Source organism: Carcharhinus amblyrhynchos, chromosome 4, assembly GCF_965287045.1.
Source record: "Carcharhinus amblyrhynchos chromosome 4, sCarAmb.v2.hapA, whole genome shotgun sequence".
Lineage (NCBI taxonomy): Eukaryota > Metazoa > Chordata > Chondrichthyes > Carcharhiniformes > Carcharhinidae > Carcharhinus > Carcharhinus amblyrhynchos.
Window position 1 is genome coordinate 53,150,248 of NC_137327.1, and position 18,434 is coordinate 53,168,681.

The 18,434-nt window shown below is 44.8% G+C and overlaps 1 protein-coding gene across 5 annotated transcripts in view; it reads left to right on the forward strand.

Moving 5' to 3' along the window:
• Positions 1-18,434, forward strand: part of LOC145342018 (uncharacterized) — a 296,566-nt gene that overhangs the window by 217,238 nt on the left and 60,894 nt on the right. For all 5 annotated transcript variants that reach the window (XR_013886488.1, XR_013886489.1, XM_080187154.1 and 2 more), the window contains exon 8: positions 5,920-5,986. Coding sequence is in view for 3 of the 5 variants with exons in the window: in XM_080187154.1 (XP_080043280.1) it covers positions 5,920-5,986 (67 nt within the window). In the remaining 2 variants the exon portion in view is untranslated. The remainder of the gene's footprint in view (positions 1-5,919; positions 5,987-18,434) is intronic.

Here is an 18,434-nt window from a genome sequence, read left to right on the forward strand (position 1 = left end):
GAGGAAAAATTAAAATTCAGTTGAGGCCAGAGACTTGTTCAAAATGTTTGAAGGCATGTCTGATAACGTATGCCATCTGGTCAAAAGTGGAGACAAAACTGGAATGACTGGTGAGCATGGGGTGTTGGAACCAGTAACCAACAGCAAATGGGCCACCCCAGTTGTTCCAGTTTTAAAAATAGATGGCATGGTTAGAATCTGTGGGGACTTCAAAATCACTGTAAACCCAGCACTGTGTTGGGGTCAATACCTACTTCTTCTCATTGAGAACCTGTTTAGTGGATTGGGAAGAGGGAAGAAATTTTTGAAGATGGACCTATCACAGGCCTATCTCCAAATGGGTGTCGAGGAAGAGTCCCAGCCATCTCTGACAATATGGTAACCCATCTGGGACTTTTTCGCTACAAGCAAATTCCTTTGGCATCACTTATCAAATATTAAGTTGATTACTGGGAGTCCATTGTTACCTGGATGACATTTTGGTGACAGGCTCCACCCAAGAGGAGTATTTGAAGAACCTAGAAAAAACCCTCAGAAGGTTGCAGGATCATGGCCTGCAAGTAAAAAAAGAAAAATGTAAATTATTTAGAGATTCAATTGAGTACCTGGGCCATGTCATCAATTGTGAAGGTTTATTCAAGGCACTCAAGGAAATGGATGCAGTTAAGAAAGTTCCTATCCAAAGGCTGTATTACAATTACAATCATTCATGGGCTTGGTAAACCACTATGTTAAGTGTCAAATCTGGCATCTGTGCTAAAGTCTATACAACTGTTTGGGAAAGACCAGTCATGGAGATGGATCCAGGGGTATGAAGAGGCTTACTGGGAATAAAAACAAGCCTTAAGGAGACAGAAGTATTAACCCATTTTGACCCAACTTTGCCACTGTAATTAGCCTGTGATGCCTCACCTTATGGGATTAGCATTACAGTGTCACATATATTGCCTAAAGGAGAGTAAAGACCCATTGCCTTTGTGTCAAAGTCTTTGATGAACACGGAGGAAAACTATGCTCAGGTTGAAAAGGAAGAATTGAGTCTTGTGTTTGGGGTGAAGAAATTCTCATGTTTCCTCTATGCCTGATATTTCGTGCTACTAATTGATCATAAGCCGCTCACCACCATTTTTGGGCCATGTACAGGAATACCATCAATGGCAGCAGCATGCCTACAAAGATGGGCACTACTTCAATCAATATACTCCTATGATATATGATATTGACAATCATAGAAGCACATCAGTGCAGCAGTGCAGGCTGCCTCTCCCTGGAGGAATTGATGTTCCTGATTGGAATTTAAAAATCATATGTTTTTATCAATATGGTAAGGCACCAGGAGCCACAACCCAGGTTCGGAATGCTACTCGGAACAACCCAGTATTAAGTTCAAGTCATGGATTTAGTCCTGGGGACAAACCATAGAAATCACCAGATTTACATCCCCACCTGTCCAGTAGGTGAGAATTGTCCATATTGGATGAATGTCTGTTGTGAGGGATGAGAGTGTTCATTCCTCCCATGTTTAGAGGAAAGGTGCTGGAACAAGTGCACCAAGAGCACCCAGGCATAGTGTAAATAAAGGAGATTGCCAGGAGCTATTTTTGGTGGCTGATTGTAGACTCCCAGATTGAGAAAAAGACTCCCAGATTGTGAAAACTGCGCTCTAGTAAAGAAGGCATCAATGTTATCTCCCCTTCAGCCTTGGAAATGGCCTGAAGCTCCCTGGCAAAGGATCCATGTCGACCTCTCAGCTCCAGTGGAAGGACAAAAGGTGGTGGCTGATGCCCACTCCAAGTGACTAGAAGTAGCAATCATGAAGTCAGTGTTTGCAGATGGGACAATAGATCGACTTGATGAATTATTTGCTAGATTTGAGAATGCTGAAGAAGTGATGAGCAACAAAGGGCCCCAATTTGTGGCAAAGGAGTTTGGGGAATACCTTGACCACCAAGGTGTCTAATAGATAAGGTCAGCTCCGTACTACAGGGCCATTGTCATATACAGTGTAGAAAGAAATCTCACAACACTGGCTTAAAAAGTCCAACAGAAGGAGGTATGCGGACAGCTGGTTGCTGCACCATATCAACAGGGGGAAGTTCTCCAACATCTTAAATCTTTTCAGATGGAGCCAGGGAACTGAACGAGCCGAGTGTCCCTGAGTCAGGAATAGTGTTACCCAGGTAGGAGACATTGGCGATGTCAGTGGAAGATAGAAACCAGTTTTGAGAGGAAGCCATAAATGTGCGACAAGACCATCCGGAAATTCGGGAAATGACACCCGAGAAGGCTCCTGAAATGAGGAGACGCTTGTTTAGGAACTGTCATCCTCCAGAAAGACTGATTATGTCAATATAGACATTAATTGGATGTCTGATATTGGTGGAGGTTGCGGGGAGGGCCGGGGTGGGGGGAGGGGGGTGTTGTCACTCAAGTTTCCCTGTTTCATGTTTCTTTGTATATGGTTTTGACTAGTATATATGTTTGGGTTAATATCCACATAATTTTATAAAAATGTATATATATTCAATGGGAATTTTTGAAATAAGAGGCATGGGGTCCTCGTGCATAAATCACAAAAAGCCAGCATGCAAGTTCAGCAAGTAATTGGGAAGGCAAATACGATGTTGGCTTTTACTTCAAAGGGAATTGGGTGGAAGTATTCTGTGGCCTAGAGCTTGGCTCCTCCCTCTGTGACTGGATTCTAAACTTCCTAACCCACAATCCATAATCAGTAAGAACAGACAACAACATCTCCTCCATGATTATCGTCAACACCGTTGTCCCACAAGGCTGTGTCCTCAGCCACTTACTATATTCCTTATACACCTATGACTGTGTGGCCAAACTCCCCTCCAGTTTGATTTTCAGGTTTGCTGATGACACCACCGTAGTGGGTGGGAAGTCAAACAATGATGAGATGGAATACAGGAAAGAGATAGAGAATCTGATGAACTGGTGCGATGACAATAATCTCTCTCGCTCAATGTGAGTAAAACAAGGAAATACTCATCGACTTCAGAAATTTTAATGGAGGACATACCCCCTTCCACATCAATGGAGATGAAGTACAAATGGTCGAGAGCTTCAAGTTTCTGGCTGTCCAAATCACCACAAACTTGTCCTGACTCAGATGTAAATCTTAATTTTCATTTGGTAAGGAATATTCACCAGTGCCTAAATTCAGTGAAGAAGAAGTATCTTTCAAAGATGCAATAGGTGAAAGTAAGTTACTCATCTTTTTCAGATTTACAATCTAGTGATAATGATAATATGAAAACTGTTGTTCTCAATGCCTATGAGTTAGTTCCAGAAGTTGAAAGGCAAAAGTTTAGAAGTTCAAGGAAGAAACAGAATCAGACTTTTGTGCAACTTGCTGGAGTAAAGGAAATGATATTTGATTGTTTTATATCAAAATTTTGAAAACCTTAGAGAGCAAATGTTGATGGAAAAATTTTAAAATAATGTGTCTTTGAGAATAAGATCCTACCTTGAAGACCAACATGTTTCTAAGGCTAGGGCAGCCACTGTAATGACTGACAATTACAAATTGTCTCAAAAGCATGTGAGTAGCAGTCGGTTTTATTTGAAAACCTACATGGAAATTGGAGGGAAAAGAGATCTGATAAAGAACAAAATACCTGTTGCAGTGAGAAAGATAGCAAAAATAAAAAGGTTACCATCCAGAGATGTAAAAAAGACAAAATGATTCAAAGGTATCAACATTTTATTTTTGTCCTTACGGAGGATAGAAGGCAGATTGTTAGAAATTAAAAACCAAGATTATAGTATTTATGGAAGTACATAGCATGTCTCAAGAAAATGTACCAGTTGATTGAAGTTGCAACAAATGAGTAGCTTCAAAGGTTCTTACCATTGGAATAGATCCGAGTATAGAAGTTTTATATTCAAGGGTGAAGTATCCACATTTTTATCCTGTAAAGCTGGAAAGCAGATTAATATTCTTAGAGATATGAGGTCAGCTCAATCACAAGTGGTGATAATTGATGGGAATCTCCCTCTGGAAAGTTCACTGTATAAAAATGTATTGATATATGTTATTGATGGAGGCTATTTAACCAGTCTGTGGTATTACTTAATTTAAAATATTGTTTAATTTCGAGTAGGAAGTTGTAGGGATTGTGCCTAAGTTACCTGTTAAAGATATGATCCACCTGAAGATATGGTGAAGATATGGTGCTGTTGTATTCAGTTATTCCAGAAAAAAACTCAGGAAGTTAAAACAAGGGAAATAGAGTACAAATATCCTTGACTTTCTGTAATGCTGCTGTGGAAATTATTATTCCAATTAAAGGTATGTTGAAAAAACCAAAAGCTTAGACTACTGATATTAAAGATCATTGGAACATCAGACTTACAACAAAGGAATAATGGCAGTTGTAGACAAATTAAAGCAGTCTGAATTAAGCATGCCTGCAGCACCTGAGCAATAGACACTAAAGCAGATAGCAACAGAACTCAAATCTGATGATAGAACAAAAGAAAGCTTTGCCTTTCAAAACACAAGACTTAGTTACAACCAATACTGAAACCATGGAGCTGCGAAGAAGGATTAATGTTCTTGAAGGTAACTTAAAACCACAAAATGATGAAGTTGGCCTTGCGAGAAAATAATAAAACAAAGTTCACGCTGAGTGGGAAGACAAAAAACATAAAGAATTTTTAAAAATTCATGAACTGACTGAAAAGAGTATCAAGATTTTTTAATCTGATCACTGATGAAATCTTAACAAAGTTCTTGAAGTCACGACAGGATTTTACCTGGCAAAGGCATGAACTGCTTATGCAGAAGTAGGCAATGTTCTGTGCATCATGGGGAAAAAACAGTTTAAATCATGGGCACAAAGTTAAAAAAACGCAAGCCTGCATTTAAACAGGAGAAGGATGTGTAGCCTGTTGAGACTTTCTTTGCAGGTATGGACATTTAAATAACCGCAGATGTGTAAGAAAATGAATATTAAACACTCGAGCGAGACCAGAAAATCCCTTACGAGGACAACAAGTATTTCCATTGTCCACCCCTCGCTTGCTCTGATTCTGTGGAGCTGGGGTGATAGCATTCCGGTACAAGAGTTAAAACTGTACAGGGTGTTTGTCAATATTCTGACAACAGTGTAATTAATGTCTGGGGTTAAAGGAGAATAAAGAGAATTACTTTATCCAGAGAGTAAGAAGCCTTACAATGAAGTATTTCTTTTTGGTTTATAAATCACATTTTCCATTACCAGAATACCCAAGGGATTACCAGAAATCACAATGTTATTCTTGACAAGTTAACAAGATCAAACCAAGCATATAAGTTTTTAACTCAGGACGTGGAAAAGCTATAAAAATTACTTGAAATGAAAAAGGAGATTTGCTATGAGGTGAAGCCATTGAGGAAGAAGATGCTCCTTACATCATGGTGAAAGAGGAAGTAATTCATATACTTGAAGGGCTTAAAATTGATAAGGAGGAGATATTAGGCTGTCTATCCTTTAATTTGGTAAGACATCGTGACCAAATGACATACATCCAAGAATACTGAGGGCAGTGAGAATAGAAACTACGACGGCACGAACCATAATCTTCCTTAGACTCCGTGGTGCCAGAGGACTGAAGAATTGCAAATGTTACATCCTTGTTCAGAAAGGGTGCAAAGATCTTGGTCTTTCATTTTGTATCCAAAGCAGAGAAAAATATTCATTTTACCTCTAGCTATTCCAAAATAATGTTAAAAAAAACTTTTTAAAATTTTAGATCAGATTTTGTAGCACAAAAAGCATTTTGAAATGAAGTGGTAAATAAATGGAAGACAATAACTGAGAATGCAGGTTTTTAAAATACTGCTATCAGTTATTTGTACAAGGCCTTAATTTTACAAGTTGAGTCAGTTCCCATTTTTCCATTTTTTATTTTCAGGAAAGGATATTTCTGAGCCTGGCTTTGATGTAGACCAAAAACAGATTGAACAGCAACTGAAACTCTGGTTAGTAATAAATGTTTATGTAAATCTGTATCTGTGGATAAACCTTGGCCTTCTCTTACCTTATTTCACCTTTACGCCAGGTTGTTAGAATTGTTTTGTTACTTCCATCTGATGCTTCTCCCATAATGATTGCAGGCCTTTTTTTTCATCCATTCATGGGATATGGGCATTGCTGGCAGGGCCAGCACTTATTGGACTGGAGGGGGCCAGGTGAGTAGCCTCCTCTGGATGGGTGTTTCGTTGGATCTGTGCAGCCTTGAAGTCTGCTCTTTTTCATGTTTAATATCCCTTAACATTGCACAGCACAGATGCACCTGTCTGTCCTAAAAATTTCTCCTAGAACAGAGCCATTCTGTAGCTTGTCTTTTGGAAAAGGATCCTACACCCCTTGGACTTTGAGTGGGCTCTGTGGTTCCCCTGAAGTAGTATGGCTGCATTGATCCAATTGCAGTTGTTTGTTCACATTTAATTCCACACTCCATTATCTTATATGAAGCTCCGTGATTTCCCTGAGGCAGTCTGCTTACATTGACCCTATTGCAGTTGTTTGCTTATGGATAGAGTTCACCTGAAACAGCTCAAAGTGCCTATGCCAACAGGAAAGCAAGTGTTTCCCAGAGGCGTTAGCAGCACCTGTCAGGTGGGATTCACCCGTATGATCAATGCAAATTTATGCATCACAGGAAACATGACAGCCAGCCTAGTATTTCTTAGATCAAAAAAGCACCCCGATCTCAGCATTCAAATACAGACCCTCTTCCTCCCCTATAACAGAAACGACAATCCTCCCCTGCTGAACAGGGAAGTATCCCCAACCCTCAGCATAGAGGGCGACTCCCCCGCCCCAACCCCCCAGCCAATGAGAGAATGGGTTGCCCCCTGCATAAAGCAAGCATGAGGGTGACCTGAATCCGCCCCCCCCTCCCCCCGCAATAAAAAGTCTGCAATAAAGGATCCCCTATCCACAGTGTTTATAGAAGAGAGGAAGTAAAAGCTTTGGGATTCCTTCCATTGGCCTTGCAGTTACAAGAATGTCGCTGATAACCTCTCCTGGATTTCCTGGCTCTGCTTTGCATCTCCAGCAGCTCAGGGAGAAACTTTTCCAGAGGTACGGCATCTGACTGGCTATCACAGCAAACCTCCAATTACCCAACTCCTGGGGTGCTTCTGATTGCACCTGATTTGCATCAGCAACTCAGTGTCCCTCAGCACATCTGGTAAAGGTGGCTGTGGGACTTCACTGTGCATTCTGGAAGAAGTCAGACCAGCAACATTTACCAAGAAGTGGGAAGCAGAAGATCTGGTGTCACAGAGTGGGTAAGCCCGAAACACTACAGTAGTGTTTCCCTCCCTCCCTCCTCCTTTAACCAAAAAAAAGGCCACTGTGAGAAGGTAAAAATGAAGATAAGAGTTTTATACATTTTTTCAAATAATTTAATTGGTGCTCAAAATGTCAGTCAGTGGGGTTAAATGCTGCACATGTGAGATGTGGGAGATCCTTGACACTCCCAGCGTCTCGGACAACTATGTTTGGAGGAAGTGCACCCAATTGCAGCTCCTTACAGAACACATGGATAGGTTGGAGCAGCAGTTGGATGCACTTAGGAGCATGAAAGAGGGGGAAAGCATCATAGATAGGAGCTTTAGACATGTGGTTACACCGAAGGTGCAGGCTGATGGATGGGTGACCGCCAGAAGGATCAGGCAGTCAGTGCAGGAGTCCCCTGTGGTCACCTCCCTCTCTAACAAGTATACCATTTTGGATATTGTTGGGGGAGATGGGCTATCAGGGGATACCAGCAACAACAGCCAAAGCAGTGGCACCACAACTGACTCTGTTGTTAAGCAGAGAAGGACAAAGAGCACTATAGCAATAGTTATAGGGGACTCTATAGTTGGGGGTGCAGATAGGCATTTCTGTGGACGTGAAAGAGATTCCAGGTTAGTATGTTGCCTCTCTGGTCCTAGAGTCCAGGATGTATCTGAACGGACAGAAAGCATTCTGAAGAGAGAGGGTGAACAGCCAGAGGTTGTGGTACATATAGGTACTAACGACATAGGCAGGAAGAATGATGAAGTCCTGCAGCAGCAGTTTAGGGAGTTAGGTAGAAAGTTAGAAAGTGGGAATCTCAGGATTACTCCCTGTACCATGTGATAGTGAGGCTAGGAATAGGAAGATAGTGCAGCTCAACATGTGACTAAACAGCTGGTGTAGGAGGGAAGGTTTCAGATATCTGGACCACTAGGGTCTCCTGGGGCACCTGTGCAAGAAGGACGGGTTGCATCTAAACTGGAAGGGCACAAATATTCTGCCTGGGAGGTTTGCTAGTGTCACATGAGAGAACTTAAATTAGTTTGGCAGGGCGATGGGAACCAAAGCAAAGGTGGATTGGCTGAAGGGGAACCAGAGAGTAGGGCCAGTGAAACTCAGAGAAACAGCAGGCAGGATGGGATTGCTAATCAGAGAGGGTCTGGTGGATTGAAGTGCATTTGTTTCAATGCAAGAAGTGTAACAGGTAAGGCAGGTGAACTTAGAGCTTGGATTAGTATGAGGAACTACAATGTTGTTGCCATTACAGAGAGTTGGTTAAGGAAAGGACAGGATTGGCAGTTTAACATTCCAGGATACAGATGTTTCAGGCAGGATAGTGGGGGATGTAAAAGGGGAAGGGGAGTTGCACTACTGGTTAAGGAGAATATCACAGCCATACTCTGGGAGGACACGTCAGAGGGCTCATACAGCAAGGCAATATGGGTAGAGCTCAAAAATAGGAAAGGTGTAGTCACAATGTTGAGGGTTTACTACAGCCACCCAACTGCCAGCGGAAGATTGAAGAACAGATATGTAGGCAGATTTTGGCAAGGTATAAAAGTAACAGGGTTGTTGTGGTGGGAGATTTTAATTTCCCCTATATTGACTGGGATTCATTTTAGTGCTAAGAGCGAGGATGGGGCAGAATTTGTAAGGAGCATCCAGGAGAACTTCTTGAAACGGTATGTAGATAGTCCAACTAGGGAAGGGGCCATACTGGACCTGGTATTGGGGAATGAGCCCGGCCAGGTGGTCGATGTTTCAGTAGGGGAGCAGTTTGGGAATAGTGACCACAATTCAGTAAGCTTTAAGGTACTGATTGGTAAAAGTAAGTGTAGTCCTCAAGGTACGGTGCTAAACTGGGGGAAGCTAATTACAACAATATTAGGCAGGAACTGAAGAATGTAGATTGGAGGCAGATGTTTGAGGACAAATCAACATCTGGCATGTGGGAGGCTGTCAAGTGTAAGTTGATAGGGAATAAGAACATAAGGACATAAGAAATAGGAGCAGGAGTAGGCCATCTAGCCCTTCGAGCCTCCCTGCCATTCAATAAGATCATGGCTGATCTGAAGTGGATCAGTTCCACTTTCCCGCTTTCTCCCCATAACCCTTAATTCCCTTGTCTGTCAAAAACCTTTCTACCCGTGACTTAAATATGTTTAGTGAGGTAGCCTCCACCACTTCAACAGGCAGAGAATTCCAGAGATTCACCACCCTTTGAGTGAAGAAGTTCCTCCTCAACTCCGTTCTAAACTGCCCCCCCCCTTATCTTGAGGCTGTGCCCTCTAGTCCTGCTGTCCTTTCTAAGCGGGAAGAATCTCTCTACCTCTACCCTATCCATCCCTTTCATTATCTTATACATCTCTATAAAATCCCCCCTCATCTTTCTAAACTGCAACAAGTACAGACCCAGTCTCTTTAGACTCTCTTCATAGTCCAACCCCCTCATCTCTGGTATCAGCCTAGTGAACCTCCTCTGCACTCCCTCCAAGGCCAAAATATCCTTGCGCAAGTGCGGCGACCAAAACTGCACACAGTACTCCAGCTATGGCCTCACCAGTGCCCTGTACAGTTGCAGCAAGACCTCCCTGCTTTTATATTCTATCCTCCTCGCTATAAAGGCCAGCATTCCATTCACCTTCTTGATCACCTGCTGCACCTGCAGACTGGGTTTTTGCAACGCATGCACAAGGACCCCCAGGTCCCTCTGCACCGTAGCATGTTGCAGCTTTTCGCCCTTTAAATAGTAATCCCTCCTACTATTATTTCTGCCAAAGTGGATAACCTCACACTTGCTAACGTTGTACCAGGACCAGCACTTTTCTGTAAGGCTGAAGCATAAGTATGGCAAGTTTTGGGAACCTTGGATAACGAGAGATATTGTGAGCCTAGTCAAAGAGAAAAAGGAAGCATTTGTCAAAGCTAAGAGGCTGGAAACACATGAAACAAGTGTGGAATACAAGGAAAGTAGAAAGAAACTTAAGCAAGGAGTAAGAAGGGCTAAAAGGGGTCATGAAAAAGCATTGGCCAGCAGGATTAAGGAAAATCCCAAGGCTTTTTATATGAAAAGAGCAAGAGGGTAGCCAGGGAGAAGGTTAGCCCATTCAAGGACAAGGGAGGGAATCTATGTATGGAGCCAGAGGAAGAGGGTGAGATATTCAATGAGTACCAAACGGTGAAGCCTTCCATTGTTTGCTGGAGCAGACGAGTGAAGGAGCAGAGAGAGAGAGCTAAGATTTTACCTGTTAAAAAACCTGTTTAAAATCAGTTTAAAGCACTTTGTTCTTTGTAGAACTGTTTAAAGCATTTATTTATTGTATTTACTGCTTTAAGAATTCTGAGGGAGTGGTTAGCAGGCAGTTGTGGGACATCAGCTTTAAATCAGCGCCAGGTTTAAAAGGAGGCCTGGTGTAGACAGCGGGCAGCGTCTGAGCGGGCAGCGGAGTGAGAGGGAAGCAGAGTGAGCTACTAGGGCTTAATATCAAAAAGGGCTGGAAAGAAAAAAGGCCAGGTGAGTTCGTTTGAAAAACAAAAAAAAACAAAAAAAAATTTTTTTGAAAACTACTACAGTGAATAATGGAGGGGCATGTGATGTGTGGTTTCTGTATGATGTGGGAACTGGTGGACCCCAGGGTCCTTCCCAGTGACCATGTCTGCAGTAAGTGCAGGTTGCTGGAGGAGCTCCAGCTCAGGGTAAATGAGCTGGCCACTGAGCTACAGACACTGAGGCTCATCAGGGGGAGAGAGGGTGCCATTGTCAATGGGGTGCAAGTGACATCCACCCCCCCTAGACTGGCTAACTCTAAGGGTCAGGGACAAGAGAGGGCTGCTGGGAGGAGGAAGGGGGGTGAGGAGCAGAGGCCTCAGCCTCTTAATCTGCATAACAGGTTTGAGGTTCTTGCTTCCAGGCTGGACGAGAATGAGGCAGGTGAGGTTGGTGAGCAAGCTGCACACGGTACAATGCTGCAGCAGGACATAGGCAAAGAGAAAGGGAAAAGGAACGTAGTAGTGATTGGGGATAGTGGGGTGAAGGGTATTGACACTGTCCTTTGTCACAATGACAAAGTGCACAGAAGGGTGTGTTGTCTGCCTGGTGCTCGGGTCCGGGATGTCGCAGCTGGGCTGCAGAGGAACCTGGAGTGGGAGGGTGAGAATCCGGTCGTTGTGGTTCATGTGGGTGCCGGCGACGTAAGCAAAATGCAGACTGAGGATCTGGGGAGGGAGTATGAAAAGCTGGGAATGGAATTAAGAAGTAGAACCGACAAGGTGGTTATCTCTGGGCTACTGCCTGAACCGTGTGCAGATGAGCGTAGGGTTGACAGGATTAAGGAAGTGAATGGGTGGCTCAGGGATTGGTGTGGGAGGAATGGGTTTGAATTTATGGGACATTGGCACCAGTATTGGGGTAGGTGGGACCTGTTCGGGCGGGATGGGGTTGGTCTAAACCGTGCTGGGACCAGAGTGCTGGCGAATCGAGTAAAGAGGACTGTAGACAGGGCTTTAAACTAATTGGGGGGGGGGGGAGGGTGCGAGGGTAGGTGATGGTACGAGGTCTAAATTTAAGAAGAGGGTACAGGTAAGGGAAGAGGCCGAGGATATCCCAATAATAAAGGGAGTAGGGGGCGTGAGTATAGTTGGTGGCGTTGCGGCAAATAAGGTCCAGGTGAAGGCTGGGATGAAAGCACTTTATCTGAATGCACGAAGCATTCGGAATAAAGTGGATGAGCTGATGGCGCAGATCGACACAAATGGATACGATCTGGTGGCCATTACAGAGACGTGGCTGCAGGGTGACAGGGACTGGGAGCTGAATGTACAGGGCTATCAAGTGTTTAGGAAGGATAGGCAGGAGGGAAAAGGGGGGGGCGTAGCTCTGCTGATTAAGGATAGCATCACGGTGGTAGCCAGGGATGATATTGGAGCCAAGGAGCAGAGGGTGGAATCGTTGTGGGTGGAGATTAGGAACAGCAAAGGGAGGAAGACGCTGGTGGGTGTCGTCTATAGGCCTCCAAATAATGATCTGGAGGTGGGCTGTTAACGCACAAATAAGTGCGGCGTGCAGGAATGGGACGGCCGTAGTTATGGGGGATTTCAATCTGCATATTGATTGGTCGACCCATGTTGGACGTGGGGGGCTCGAGGAAGAGTTCTTGGAATGCTGCCGGGATAGTTTCCTTGAACAGTGTGTGTTGGAGCCGACGAGGGAGCGAGCTATCTTGGATCTGGTGCTATGTAATGAAGCGGGTAGAATTAGGGACCTTGTGGTGAAGGATCCTATTAGGGAGAGTGATCATTGTATGGTGGAGTTTCTGGTGCAGATGGAGGAGGAGAAAGTGGGTTCCCGGACACGCGTCCTTTGTTTGAATAGAGGGGAGTACAGTAGGATGAGAGAAGAATTAGCGAATGTGGACTGGGGGAGCGCGTTGGAGGGAGGGTCTGTTGAGGAGCAGTGGAGGATCTTTAAGGAGATCTTTCTTGGTGCTCAGCGGAAATTTATTCCGATGGTCAAAAAGGACTGTAGGAGGAAAGGTAATAAGCCGTGGATAACGAAGGAGGTGAAGGAAAGTGTTAAATTAAAAGCGGAGGCGTTTAGAGTAGCTAAGAATAGTGGGCGAGAAGAGGATTGGGAGAGGTTTAAATGTCAACAAAGATTGACAAAGAAGTTGATAAAGAAGGGTAGGAGAAACTATGAAGCTGGGCTAGCGCTTAATATAAAAAAGGATAGCAAGAGTTTTTATAAATATATAAAAAGGAAGAGGCTGGCTAGGGTGAATGTTGGTCCTTTAGAGGGTAAGAAAGGGGACCTAGTGGTAGGGGATGGGGATATGGCTAAGGTATTGAATAACTTTTTTGTTTCTGTCTTCACGGAGGAGGACGTGAATAATTTGCCGGGTGTTAGCGATGGAAAGGTGGTAGGACTGGAGGGTCTTAATGACATTACTGTTACTAGAGAGGCGGTGCTCGACAGGCTGGAGGGGCTGATTGTGGACAAGTCCCCAGGACCGGATGGAATGCATCCGAGGGTTCTGAAAGAAATGGCAGAGGTGATAGTGGATGCCTTGGTGGTTATTTTCCAGACGTCGCTGGATTCCGGGGAAGTGCCGGATGATTGGAAAACGGCTAATGTTACGCCGTTGTTTAAGAAGGGTGCCAGGCAAAAGGCGGGGAATTATAGGCCGGTTAGTTTAACGTCTGTGGTAGGTAAAATGTTAGAATCTGTCATTAAGGAGGAAATTGCAAGGCATCTTGAAGGGAATTGCTTGATAGAGCAGACGCAGCACGGTTTCATTAAAGGGAAGTCGTGTCTGACAAATTTACTGGAGTTCTATGAGGATGTGTCTAGGGCGGTGGATAGAGGAGAGCCGGTGGATGTGGTCTTTCTAGATTTTCAGAAGGCGTTTGACAAAGTGCCTCACAAGAGGTTATTGCAGAAGGTCGAGTGTCATGGAGTTGGGGGTAGGGTATTAGCGTGGATAGAGGATTGGTTGTCAAATAGGAGGCAGAGAGTGGGGGTCAACGGGTGCTATTCGGATTGGCGGATGGTGACTAGTGGAGTGCCCCGGGGTCGGTGCTGGGGCCTCAGCTTTTTACCATTTATATAGATGATCTGGAGGAGGGAACCGAGTGTAGAGTGTCGAAATTTGCTGATGACACCAAGATTGGGGGAACGGCAAATTGTGCGGAGGGTGTGGAGAGTCTGCAGAAGGATCTAGATAGGCTGGGCGAATGGGCCAGGAAATGGCAAATGGAATTTAATGTTGGCAAGTGTGAGGTGGTCCACTTTGGTAGGAAGAATGGTAGGAAGGACTATTACTTACGGGGCAAAAAACTGCAGCAGGCGACGGTGCAGAGGGACCTCGGGGTCCTTGTGCATAAGTCGCAAAAACCCAGCTTGCAGGTGCAGCAGGTGGTCAGGAAGGCGAATGGGATGCTGGCCTTCATAGCGAGGGGGATTGAATATAAAAGTAGGGAGGTCTTGCTGCGGCTATATAGGGCATTGGTGAGGCCGCAGCTGGAGTACTGTGTGCAGTTTTGGGCGCCGCACCTGCGCAAAGATATTTTGGCCTTGGAGGGAGTGCAGAGGAGGTTTACTAGGCTGATACCGGAGTTGAGGGGGTTGAGCTATGAGGAGAGGCTGAATAAACTGGGCTTGTACTCGTTAGAGTTTAGAAGAATGAGGGGAGATCTCATTGAGACATATAAGATGATGAATGGGATGGATAGGATAGAGGTGGAAAGACTCTTCCCGCTCAAAAAAGACAGTAGGACTAGGGGGCACAGCCTTAAGATAAAAGGGGGGCGGTTTAGAACGGAGTTGAGAAGGAACTTCTTCACTCAAAGGGTGGTGAATCTCTGGAATATTTAGCTACCTCGCTAAATATTTTTAAGACGTGGGTTGATGGGTTTTTGATAGGAGAGGGGATTAAGGGTTATGGGGAGAGGGCGGGAAAGTGGAACTGAGCAGCGACAGATCAGCATGATCTTATTGAATGGCGGGGCAGGCTCGAAGGGCTGGATGGCCTACTCCTGCTCCTATTTCTTATGTTCTTATGTTCTTATGTTCTTACTTTGCGTCAGTATTCACCAAAGAGAAAGACTTGGTGGATGATGAGTCTGGGAAAGGGTGTGTTGATAGTTTGAGTCATGTTGAGATCAAAAAGGAGGAGGTATTAGGGTTCTTGAGAAACATTAAGGTAACAAGTCACCAGGGTCTGATGGAATATACCCCAGAATACTGAGAGGCGCAAGGGAGAAAATTGCGGAGACCTTGAGAGAAATCTTTGTACTATCACTGGCTACAGGGGAGGTCCCAGGGGATTGGAGAATAGCAGTGTTGTTCCTTTGTATAAGAAGGGTAGCAAGAATAATCCAGGTAATTACAGGCCGGTGAGCCTTACATCAGTGGTAGGGAAATTATTGGAGAGGATTCTTCGAGACAGGATTTATTCCCACTTGGAAATAAGTGGACATATTAGTAAGAGGCAACATGGTTTTGTGAAGGGGAGGTCGTATCTCACGAACTTGATTTTCGAGGAAGTGACAAAGATGATTGATGAGGGTGGGGCAGTGGATGTTGTCTATGTGGACTTCAGTAAGGCCTGTGACAAGGTCCCTTATGGCAGACAGGTCAAAAGGTGAAGTCGCATGGGATCAGAGATAAGCTGGCAAGGTGGATGCAACACTGGCTCGGTCAAAGAAGTAAGAAGTCTCACAACACCAGATTAAAGTCCAACAGGTTTAATTGATAGTAAATGCCACTAGCTTTCGGAACACTGTTGCTTCGTCAGGTGAGTGGAGAGTTCTGATCACAAACAAGGCATATAAAGGCACACATGGTTTACAGAATACTGATTAGAATGTGAGTCTTTACAGCTAATCTGCTATTCAAGTCTTAAAGATGCAGACAATGTGAGTGGAGATAGCATTAAGCATAGGTTAAAGAGATGTGTATTGTCTCCAGACAGGACAGTAAGTCAGATGTTGCAAGTTCAGGTAAGTCATGGGGGTTACAGATAGTGTGACATAAACCCAAGATCCTGGTTGAGGCAGTCCTCATGTGTGCGAAACTTGGCTCTCAGTTTCTGCTCAGTGAGTCTGCGCTGTCGTATGTTTTGAAGGCCACCTTGGAGAACATTTACCCGAAGATCAGAGGCTGAATGCCCATGACCGCTGAAGTGTTTGCCAACAGAAAGGGAACAATCTTGCCTGGTGATTGTAGAGTGGTGTTCATTGATCCATTGTTATAGTGTCTCCCCCATGTACCATGCCACGGGACATCCTTTCCTGCAGCGTATCAGGTAGGCAACGTTGGCCGAGTTGCAAGAGTATGTGCCATGTGCCTGGTGGATGGTGTTCTCATGTGAAATAAAATGGCATCCATGTCGATGATCTGGCATGTCTTGCAGAGGTTGCTGTGGCAGGGTTGTGTGGTGTTGTGGTCACTGTTCTCCTGAAGGCTGGGTAGTTTGCTGCGGACAGTGGTCTGTATGAGGCTGTGCGGTTGTTTGAAGGCAAGAAATGGGGTGTGGGAATGGCCCTAGCGAGATGTTCATCTTCAATGACATGTTGAAGACTCTGGAGAAGGTGTTGTAGCTTCTCCGCTCCAGGGAAGTACTGGACAATGAAGGGTACTCTGTCCACCGTGTCCCGTGTTTGTCTTCTGAGGAGGTCGGTGCGGTTTTTCATTGTGGCGTGTTGGAACTGTCGATCGATGAGTCGAGTACCATATCCTAATCTTATGAGGGCATCTTTCAGCGTCTAGAGGTGTCTGTTGTGATCCTCTTCATCTGAGCAGATCCTGTGTATACGAAGGGCTTGTCCGTAGGTGATGGCTTCTTTAATGTGTTTAGGGTGGAAGCTGGAGAATTGGAGCATCATGAGGTTATCTGTGGGCTTGCGGTACAGTGAGGTGCTGAGGTGACCATTCTTAATGGAGATGAGCGTGTCCAAGAATGCAACCGATTCTGGAGAATAGTCCGTGGTGAGTCTGATGGTGGGATGGAACTTGTTGATTTCATCACATAGTTGTTTCAGTGATTGTTCACCATGAGTCCAAAGGAAGAAAATGTCATCGATGTATCTTGTGTATAGTATCAGTTGAAGGTTGTGTGCGGTGAAGTCTTGTTCGAGCCTGTGCATGAAGATGTTGGCATATTGAGGTGTGAATTTGGTCCCCATGGCTGTTCCATGTGTCTGGATGAAGAACTGGTTGTTGAAGGTGAAGACATTGTGGTCCAGGATGAAGCAGATGAGTTGTAAAATTGCATTGGGAAACTGGCAGTTGTCAGCGTTGAGTACTGAGGCAGTTACATCAATGTCATTGTTGTGGGGGATGCCTCAGAAGACAAACATGGGACACAGTGGACAGAGTACCTTTCATCGTCTGGAGCGGAGAAGCTACAACATCTTCTACGGAGTCTTCAACATGTCATTGATGAAGACGAATATCTCGCCAGGGCGATCCCCCCACCCCCACTTCTTGCCTTCAAACAACTGCACAACCTCAAACAGACCATTGTCCACAGCAAACTACTCAGCCTTCAGGAGAACAGTGATCACGACAGCACACAACCCTACCATAGCAATCTCTGCAAGACATGCCGGATCATCAACATGGATGCCATTATCTCACGTGAGAACACCATCCACCAGGTACACAGCACATACTCTTGCAACTCAGCCAACGTTGTGTACCTGACACACTGCAGGAAAGGATGTCCCGAGGCATGGTACACTGGGGAGACAATGCAGATGCTACGACAACAGATGAATGAACACCGCTCAACAGTCACCAGGCAAGACTGTTCCCTTCCTGTTGCCAAACACTTCAGCGGTCACAGGCATTCGGCCTCTGATCTTCGGGTAAACGTTCTCCAGGGCGGCTTTCTGCTGAGCAGAAACTGATAGCCAAGTTCCACACACATGAGGAAGGCCTCAACCGAGATCTTGGGTTCATGCCGTACTATCTGTAACCCCCATGACTTGCCTGAACTTGCAACATCTGACTTACTGTCCTGTCTGGAGACAATACACATCTCTTTAACCTATGCTTAATGCTATCTCCACTCACATTGTCTGTATGTTTAAGACTTGAATAGCAGGTTAGCTGTAAAGACTCACATTCTAATCAGTATTCTGTAAACTGTGTGTGCCTTTATATGTCTTGTTTGTGATCAGAACTCTCCACCCACCTGACGAAGCAACAGCGTTCCGAAAGCTAGTGGCGTTTACTACCAAATAAACCTGTTGGACTTTAACATGGTGTTGTCAGACTTCTTACTTTGTTTACCCCAGTATAATGCCGGCATCTCCACATTATGTCAGTCAAACAAGACAGAGGGTAACAGTGAATCATAGAAATCATAGAAACCCTACAGTACAGAAAGAGGCCATTCAGCCCATCAGGTTTGCACTGACCACAATCCCACCCAGGTCCCATCCCCATATCCCTACATATTTTATCCACTAATCCCTGTAAACTACACATCACAGGACACTAAGGGGCAATTTTAGCATGGCCAATCAACCTAACCCACACATCTTTGGACTGTCGGAAGAAACCAGAGAACCCACACCGACACAAGGAGAATGTGCAAACTCCATGCAGACAGTGACCCAAGCCGGGAATTGAAC